A 9,732-nucleotide genomic window follows, 5' to 3' on the forward strand; every position below is an offset into this window, starting at 1 on the left:
TGTTTGATTTGTGATTTGATATAACACACATAGCTCATGTATTCATCTTATTCTTTTACAGTTGAGAAGAAAGCGGGAGAAGATCGGAATCGAGGAGCGCTTCAAAGCAATCGGCGAGGAATTGGCGGGATTTTTCCTTCGGGAAGTCATATCACCATCCGGAGAGTACCACTATGCATAAATATCTTCTCCAGCTCCTCGACTGCTTTGTGTGTATATATAGTTTGACTCGGAGTGTACCACTATGGTACATGTGTAATAGATCGATCTTCATGCATGTACTATGGTGCATCGACTTGATTTGCATCAGAGAGTACTACTTATGCAATTACATGTGTGTTATATTATATGCACCAACTTGATATGCATCACCTTGATCTTCATGTACTACGTAAACCCAAACGCGTTTCCGGTGCATCGACGCGATATGAAACGCTCCGATACCCCTAAACCCCTGCAAAAACCCTAAACCCTGAATTCTCTGCCGCGGCAGAGATTCATGCATATTTCCTGCCGCGGTAGCCAACCTTTGGTACCGGTTTGTAATACAAACCGGTACCAAAGGTCCATCGCCGTGCGCTCTCCTGGGCGCCCACGTGGAGGCCCATCTATACCGGTTCGTAAGGGACCGGTACGAAAGGGTGGGGGCCTTTTGCACCGGATGTTTTATACCGGTTGCTAAACCGGTGCAAATGGCCCTCTGGAACCGGTATAGATGAGCCTTTTTCTACTAGTGAAACTTAATCAAACTCATATTAGCAATGAAACGATTGAACATGTCCACAAGAATTCTATTAGCCAAACCTGAAGATATCTCAACATCTAATCAGGTTAAAGTCACGAGTCCCAACATAACATGAAAATCACACAACATGAGTTTCTTAGTAAGTTTCCATGAAAAATCGTGAGAAAACTCATGTTGGGCTGGACCATAAACATTAATCACTTTTCACTAATGGCCTAGTGCTTTTTTGCACAACTACCAAGCTAAAAAAAACTACCCTGGTCCTTTGAAATACAATCAAATTCATCCTTACGACCCGTATCAGCATTACACCAAAATGTCCTCTTGGAGGCACCATATGCCAAATAAAAGAAACACCACTAGTTAAATTATTCAGCTAAAAGGCTAAAAAAATCCGTTTAATGGTTTACCTATGAGAAAGGAGACAACATTAACTTTATGCTCCTTGAGCAGTTAACTGCCTAGTCCTTGCCTAGTCCTTACCAGGTGCCCTAAAACCTCTAGTATTATTGAAAAGTCAAGCCATATTTAATTTTAATTTTCTCTCTCCCTTTCCCACCTCCAATAACAATTGTCTCATTAGATTTTTTTGGGCATGTTTTACCCTTCCTTCTCCCCTCATTACTCACAAAATTCTGTAAAATCTGCCAGTGGTGATTTCGGAGTAGGAAGCTCTTGTGACCCATTGTCCCTATTCCTGACCAGTGAAGAAGCATCATCAACCTCTTCACTTCCACGGTGACAACACTCCATAGAGTCTAAACCAATAAGCAAAAGGACTCTAATCCTTCGGAGGCTACGACTCTCGCATCCTCTACGCCGCTAGTCGTAGATGCAGTTTGATCGCCTCGACCAGGTCGAGCCACACCGCCCATCCTCTATATTGATAGGAGAAACAGACACATGTCCCACCTCTACCTTATCTCCTTCCCAGAATTTACTCCTCCACTCTTTAGTCTTCTCCTTCCTCATGATAGTCGAGCTCGCCGCATGGATTCCTCTCCTACCCAACCATGCCACCACAATACCTCTCCCACCCAACCACGAGTTGTCGTGGATTTTCTTCTTCAGCCTAGGCTCCGCTACACAAACTCTGTGATGTTGATGCTGAAGGAAGAGGGAGGCGGCTCCATGGTGGTTGTCGTTGCTACAACAAGGGGAGGCCGCGCCACAACGGTGTTACAAGGCCAGACCGCCGATGCTGGTACAGGAGGTCAGCGTTGCTTCGAGCGGCGGTCATAGATGCTGCAAGGGGAGGCGACACTGATGCGAACCACGCGCCCGAGTGGTGGCGGTGGAGCTCAGTGCTGAGGTGCTGCGAGCAGTTGTTAGTGGAGCTGCATATGACATGCGATGGAGATGAAACCCCCCTCCCCCGTCACCGAAGCCGCAAAGGGTGGGAGTTGGAGCTCAAATCCCATTGTTGGTGTTGCAAAGGCTCGCCACCGGAGCTGCAAAGGCCGGTAGCGGCTGCTGTAAGCGAGCGACATTGATGCTGCCGGTGGGGCGACGGTGATGCTGGTACGAATGGTGGTGCGGCTAGTCGGGGCGGCGGTGCTGTCATAGGAGGACAACAGCGCTTCCATCGATGGGAGCCGGTGCTGCAAGGAGGACACGTCGATGCGCAAGGAGGGGAGGTAGTGCTTCCAACATGAGTTGACACGACCTCGCTGGACTTTTTGTTCGTATGTTGGTGATGTTGCCATTGGTGGGCGCTGGTGCTTCCATTGCTGGGAGACGGTGGTGCAAGGAGGGGTGGTGGTGCTGCCAACCGAGAGTCAACCTGCTGCCGGCGAGGTTGCTTGCTGGACTTCTTTGGGCGACGATGCGGTTTGCCAGACTTCTTTGAGCGACACATGTTGTGAGCATAAACGCATGGGGAGTCAATGACTCACGAGCTAGTCACTTGCATGCGTGGATGAAATTGTCCTCGATGGTTGCATTGCCATATCCAGCAATTAGGAATGTTCCACCTTGTTTTGATAGCCAAAATTCCGATCAGTTACCAGGACGAACAATGAACAATAATGCTACGTTTGACATTCCTGATTACATGGCATGACAATATAAAATCCCGCCAAAAGATAACTCGATTGATGCTAAATTGCTGCTAATTTACAAGCCTTCATGAGGAGTTCTACACGTGACAACAAACGTACAAACTCTATGTCGTCACTGCATCAGTGGACTTGGCACCTTTCACCATTGCATCGGTTGGTTTAGCAGGAGGGCTTGGCGAGAATCCCGACACCTCACTGTCTCTTACCGTGTCCCGGCTGGTCGTATACGTGCCGGTGCCGGTGCCGGTCGACAGCGCCCAGCCGCTGGAGCTGCCGCCGCTCGAGACGTAGTGGAACGGGTTCACGGGCGGCACGATGGCCATCTCCCCCTCCAGCATCCTCACCACGCTGCTCATCGTCGGCCGTGCCGACGGCTGGAACTGCACGCACCAGAGCGCCACCTTGCACATGGTCTCCGCCTTCTCCCGGTCCTCCTCCCTGACGCCGGCGACGATGCAGCCCATGTCCCCCTGCTCGTACTTGTCCCACACCCACTTGGGGAACCACTCGCGGCTCTCGTCCATCAGCCCGGCGTCGTAGTTCCGGCGCCGCCCCAGGATCTCGAACAGCACCATGCCGAAGCTGTACACGTCGCACTTCTCCGTCGTCGGCAGCGCCATCCACAGCTCCGGCGCCGCGTACCCGGGCGTCCCGCGCCCGCCGCCCGTCAGCGACGACATGTGCGTGTTCTCTCGCTCCCCGAGCCTGGCCAGCCCGAAGTCGGCCACCTTCGGCACGAAGTCGGACGTGAGGAGGATGTTGGGAGGCTTGATGTCGTAGTGCACGATCCTCTGCTGGCACTCCTCGTGCAGGTACCGGATCCCCTTCGCCGTGCCCACGGCGATGCTGTGCAGCGTCCGCCACTCCAGCCTCTCCCTCTGCCTCTCGTCCTCGCCGTCGACGGAGCGGTAGAGGTACTTCTCCAGCGAGCCGTTCTCGAGGAACTCGTACACCAGCGCCCTGGTGCCGTCCCTGTCGAAGCAGAAGCCGTATAGCCTGACGAGGTGCACGTGGTACGTCCTGCCGATGGTGCCGATCTCCGCCATGAACCCCTCCTGCACCTTCTTGTTCATGGACACCTTAAGCACCTTCACCGCCACCTGCAGCCCGTTGGGGAGCTCCCCCTTGTAGACCACCCCGAAGCCGCCGGAGCCCAGCTCCGTCGAGTAGTCCGACGTGTAACAGGCCAGCTGGTCCGAGCTGAACCGCATCGGCTTCTCGTTCAGGATCTCGTGGAGGAACTTCTCTACGGGGCCGATCTCGATCACCACGTCGTCGAAGGCTGCGCCGTCATCGTCAGGAGCTCCTCGCTTCTGGCGGTGTTTTTTGCTGATCTCCTCCATGATCTTGGCTACGATCTTCTTGTGCATCTTCTTCCTCGCGTGGCGGCATCGTCTGATCACGGCGATTGCTATTACGACCGCCACGACTGCGCAGACTGACGAGACTGTATAATTCGAGGCAAAAGAGTTAGCTTCTGAGAATCCAAATCTAAGGGATGAAACAATTAGTTTGTGCCTATGCTGTCAGGGGAAAGCGGAACTTACTGACTGCTTTGGCAGTACCACTCGACATCTCCGCAACGCCCACGCCCTCGGAGCCTTCTTACTTTCTGCAGTGTGTGTGAGATTGGTCTGGTCTTAGTGCTAGCAAACACAAGCTCAGTGGAAAGCAAGTCATAATGTAGGCAGCAAAAAACATGCACTGAACAAAATTATTTCTCTCAGGGTGACTGAACAATATTCTTCGACAGGTACGTTCACGAAATCGATGTCTGCAGAGCGTGGCTGTTAAGGCTTCGACTTGTAAACGGTGTCCACGTCATGGCACATGTCAGACGATTAAGAAGGCTGGGCCATGACTGATGTTTACATACACAGCCACTGATCTCCGCTTGCGTAGTTGGTTTGACAATTTCGGCCGAAAAAATGTTTGACTAGAGAGTTTGCTTGCTTCAGCGTGGACTTGTAAACTGTGACTACTTTTCACATCTTATGCCCAAAAAATAAACTGGGAGAGAGATACAATCTCATTTCACAGGATATCATGAATTGCTCAAAACTACTACCTACTCCGTACATCATTCAACCAAAAAATCTAGTACCCACTCCATCAACCGCTCAATCTGAAAGACTCCAGAGTCCAGACACGAAACAATAATTTGCAAATTCAGAAAACCATATGATAAAACACGATCAAGCACCAGAACCCTCTTCTCGAAGCAACAACCCACAGCAACAAAAGGTAAACTGACTGAAGAACCGCAGTTGCAATGACAGGAAATCTTACGAAGGAAGAGTAACTTACCCGCGGCGATATCTTTCTTATAACTGAACTTCTTCGAGCACCCTATGCTTATTGCTGACGAACCTCCACGGAGCTAAAGCATCCCCCTCTTATATATAAAATGGTCAGGGAGGCCTCTGTTGTGTGTCTGGACTCTGGCGTCTCTGGCCGGGGGAAGCAGAGTAGAAGGTGTGTACGCAGGTGCTGGGACTGGATTAGTATTCAGTAAGAGCGAGCACGCAGCCGTTCTTGACTGTACAAGGCGAATGACGGAATGAGTCTGAGCTCTCCCGTCAGATGCCTGCAGGTGTTCGCTCCTTGTGGCATGTGTCGTCTCGATCATCTGCAGGTTCCGATGGCGATGCCTGCGGATGCTGGGGAGCTTCACATTCCTTGTTAAGGAAGGAGACGTGTGATCTGTTCTGTTGGCCTGGCCCAAGACATGACCTGGTCCGGTTCTGCTGCTCATACTGCTTTGGAAGGAGCCATAGGAAGCCCAGTTGTGTAGTGTAGGCCGATGTGCTATCAGCCCGGGCCCATGTGATTCTACAGTTTGACAGAGTTCTCAATTGAGGATTAAATTTGAATGTGATCTAAAATATTCTGATATCCTCCATCAAAATAAAGTTTGAAAATTCTAATGCAGTAATTCGCTACCACATGTTCCTAAAATGCAACGGAAACCCGTGTTTTGTTAAAAAATATTTATCGCTACATTAGATAAGTGATATATCAAGAATTGAAAATATGAAGTAAAGTTCAAAAAAGTGAAGATGGGTGACCATGTGGCGAGCGATGAGGACAAAGATAATGCGTCGAAGATCACAATGAGGGCACGATATAGGGAGGCGAGGGCTGCTACTAAAGACATGATTACCATCATTTCTAAAGGATTCCATAGGGAGCAACATGAGGAGACCATGGATTTAAAAATAACCAAAACATATCAATTTAATAGGATATAATGGGAAAGTAAACAATTACTATTCTTGTTTTGGAGAGTTAATCTCTCCAAATCAAGATATGATTTCATGAGGTTCCCCTTAAAAGCTATGCCATGAAATGATAATTTAGACAGTCTGGTTCAGAAATTTTTTGTTGAACAATCTATTGTCTTTCATTGTGGGCGTTGGCTTTTCTTGCTCTAAAAGAGAAGAATTCTCTCTCTAAGAAAAGAGTAAGACATTGCCTCAAAAAGGGGAGAAACGGAACATCACGAGTGTGAGTGCACTTTTATATTTAAGTTAAATGATATAGTTTTCAGTCAGTAAATTGGTTGTATTTTGTATGCAACTCATCATAAACCCTATAATTTATGTGTTTGAATGAACTTTCAATGGATTTTAGTTTCAAACTACAACTTAAACAATATGTAAAGTTTCAAAATGCCTCACTAGATGAAATGGTTGCAATCCTTATTTGAATGGTGTAATGCAGTTTTTCTTTTCACCATTGCTTAGTATGGTGTAATATGTTAATACACCTAAGGTAAGTATACTTTTCCCTCTCAAATATTCATAAAATATTAATTGTGTCTACCATCCATTGTAAAATTCCAAGTGCCAAAATGGATCGTCTACAGTACAGTTGTTACTGTACCGGTACAGTAATGACCTCGATCTGCCGTCCAACTACATCCAACGGCAGCCTGAAACAATCGCTTTGATGTTTCTTCTTCGGTTTTTTAGCAGTTCTTGCATATCACCGTGCGCAAGAAACGGATGCCATCGCCCTGAACCACCATGGCAGTGAACTGCGTCTCAGACGTTTCAAGGAGGGATAGGCATCCGGCCGTGCTCGGCGACGACGTGAGGTGGTCGGAAACCCCTTTCGCCGTAGTTTCCACCGACTGCGTTTGTGCAAAGCCAGCGGCACCTTCTCCGGCCAACACCAATAAGCCCGTTTCTTGCCGAACATCCCAGTGTCATGTGTTCTCGCCACCACATGCACTCGAAGATGGATCCTGGCAGTGTTCACCAACGTCGTCAGAGTCAGTGTGAAACACCTCGTGACCATCGGCCTATGACTGGTCTCCGTACACGGCCTCGTACTGCTGGCAGTAATTGTTGTTGGACGGCTAGAAGCTCCACAAGGAATAGAGTGCGTGGAAGTGGCACTCCGGAGCTGCATGGCTTGTGGGAGTAGTCAACGGCCGCACCAGCTAGATGACGGGCCGTTCTGCTCGTAGAGGACCGAGCATGGCTAGCACCATGACCATGCCAGGCCTTAAGCTTGCATCGTCTGTTGTTAACCTGTTAGGTTGCTTGTCGGCGTCCCGAGGCCGCGGCTGACACATGCATCGTTGCCGGAGAGTGCTCCTTCAAGATCTTGCTGATCGGGGATTCGGGCGTTGGCAAGAGCAGACTCCTTGTCAGCTTCGTCGCCGCTTCTAACCTCAACGACGACATCACGCCCACAATCGGTACGTTTTCATCAAGTCCACTGTGATCGTCCATGGAATGGAAGCGGACAAGCCGATCACTGTCTAGCTCTCCTTACTAGGATCTCTCATTTCTCTGTTCATGGGAACTGAAGACTCACCGATCAAGCCATTGCGTGCTGATGTATGGAGTTAAACGCGTCAATGCTCATTATAACGCGCGGACCGCGGAAGAAGAACACACGTACGTCGTTGGATGCAATTGGACGGAGATCAAGGTCATTACTGTATCGGTACAGTAACAACGGTACTGTAGACGAGCCGTGCCCGCCAAAATGGTACATATTTTGTCTCTAGCCTCTTTGAAAGCAATGTTGCATGAAGACATGGCGGCGGGGTTCACATACGTGACATCTAGTCAGTATTTTTTGAATATAAATAAATTAATAGAAATAAAATGTAAACAATGAAAGAAAACTGCTTAATTTAGAATTTAGCGTCATACTCCCTCTGTTCCATGCTATAGTGCCTATAGTTTTTTGGCACAGAAATTAGGGCAATAGTATATTTTACACAAGATCCCCTAGCTGAACGATTTGAGATCAACGTAAAATTTGAGAAATCCATATCTTCCTAACTTACCATAACAAAAATCCCACAAATATCTCTTGTTGATTCTCCATATATGTGCAGCCAAGTTCAATTAAGGAAAGTAAAACATTGCTGCCTAATTTTAAAAAATCGTTGGGCCATGCATTAGGATTCTCAATTAATTATTTCCAATTTTGTATGGATTTTTTCTCACGCATATTGTGTGGGAGCTGAACGGGGAGGGGGTAATTGAAAAAAAGCCGAACTACAACCTTATATTCTGAAACAAATGTCAAAAATCTATAGGCACTATAGAAAGGAACGGAGGGAGGATGATTTTTCAAAAGAGGGCCCACTTACTTTGTTGGAAGTTGTCCCATCACTACAATGTATGAAATAAATAAATAAAAAATCTTTGTCCCCTCACTATACTGCAGCTAAACCAACGCTTAGAGCATGTTCAGTCGTGTCACCCAAAGGGATTTGGGGCACGCGGAACATTTGACCACTCCTAGCCGCGCGCCCGAAAGCACTTTCCATCCGGCGCGGTCTAATACGGTGTCCAACGCCCCGAGCCCATCAGCGATAGACAGGGACGCTGCCGGGGCGCCAGACGCAACCAAAAGCTATGTCACGAGTGGCAGGCCATCCTCGTCAGCCACACAGGGTTGCCGCACACCCGTCGCCTACCTCTGGCCAACGGAAATTAATTTCCACTCATCGATGTTGCATTTTTTCCGGAGACGCGCAGGGTGACTTCTCGTCGCGCCTTGTCCTTCGTGCCGTTGTTAATGCGTGCCATCTCCCACTCGCCTGCCTCCGGCATATAAAATGGGGGTGCTCGCCCGTCGCCCTCACACAACCCTACCGCCACACATCCACAACCCTAGACGCCATCACCCACATTTCTCCGCACACGCTCCATGGCGGGTTCAACTGGCTGCGGTCGAAGAAGCTGCCACGGCTGACTCGGCCGTGGCAGGGGCAGGGACGGTCATGCTGCACGCTTACCCATATGACAAGTACTTCGAGTTTGTCGTCCTCATCAACGACGACCCTTTCGGCAAGAAGAAGCTCCCGGACAAGTTCACCGAATTTCTCGCTGGACGGGAGCTGACCGAGGTGACCCAGCGGGAAGCAAGCGACGGATTCTGCCGGTGGATCTTGGACGTCTTGTTCGACGGGGAAGGCAAGATGTACATCCACACCGTCTGGAAAAAGTTCACCCGCACCCACGACGTCGAGGTTGGCTGCTTGGTGACCTTCTTCTACGAAGGCGACGACGATATGAGTGTCAAGGTGTTCAACAACTCTTGCCGTAAACACTACAATGGCGATGACAATGAACAAGAGGAGGGCCAGTACCTCTAGGCTAGGTTTCCATGCCCTGTATTCCAAGGTTTTTGGATGTTCTAATGTTTTTCCCATGTAAAAAAGATGAAGCATCTCCAGAATTATGAATAAAGCGTTAATTTTAAATAAAAATGTTTAGGGGTCATGTTTGGGGGACGTGGCTGGAGAGGAATGCTCTTCAAGCGCGGCACCATGGTGCGGCGTCCCCCAAATGACCGATTCGGCGCTTTTGATGAGACGCGACTATATATCCTCTTAGGCAGTCTACTTTGAGGTTCCGATGGTCAAGTTAAGCTCATGCTCCAGTTTATGGCCCA

At 49.0% G+C, this 9,732-nt stretch overlaps 1 protein-coding gene across 2 annotated transcripts; it reads right to left on the minus strand.

Moving 5' to 3' along the window:
• Window positions 1-2,906: 2,906 nt before the first annotated feature.
• On the minus strand, window positions 2,907-5,225 carry LOC124677188 (G-type lectin S-receptor-like serine/threonine-protein kinase SD2-5). 2 transcript variants are annotated; one of them, XM_047213187.1, is made up of 3 exons: window positions 5,114-5,225; window positions 4,353-4,417; window positions 2,907-4,252 (listed from the first exon to the last, which is right to left on the minus strand). In XM_047213187.1, exons 2-3 carry the CDS (start codon window positions 4,378-4,380, stop codon window positions 2,910-2,912), a joined length of 1,371 nt encoding a protein of 456 aa, XP_047069143.1. In that variant the 5' UTR covers window positions 4,381-4,417; window positions 5,114-5,225; the 3' UTR covers window positions 2,907-2,909. The 2 variants fall into 2 exon arrangements, with proteins under 2 accessions (XP_047069143.1, XP_047069142.1); XM_047213186.1 differs by lacking the exon at window positions 5,114-5,225 and having other exon boundaries at window positions 4,353-4,571.
• Between the last annotated feature and the right edge of the window lie 4,507 nt (window positions 5,226-9,732).

The sequence above is a fragment of the Lolium rigidum genome, chromosome 7, assembly GCF_022539505.1.
Source record: "Lolium rigidum isolate FL_2022 chromosome 7, APGP_CSIRO_Lrig_0.1, whole genome shotgun sequence".
NCBI classification, from domain to species: domain Eukaryota; kingdom Viridiplantae; phylum Streptophyta; class Magnoliopsida; order Poales; family Poaceae; genus Lolium; species Lolium rigidum.

Coding starts and splice junctions, on each gene's coding strand:
- LOC124677188 (XM_047213187.1), bottom strand. CDS start 4,380: ATGTCGAGTGGTACTGCCAAAGCAGTCA. Junction 4,253..4,352: donor TGGTACTGCCAAAGCAGTCA/GTAAGTTCCGCT, acceptor CGAATTATACAG/TCTCGTCAGTCTGCGCAGTC.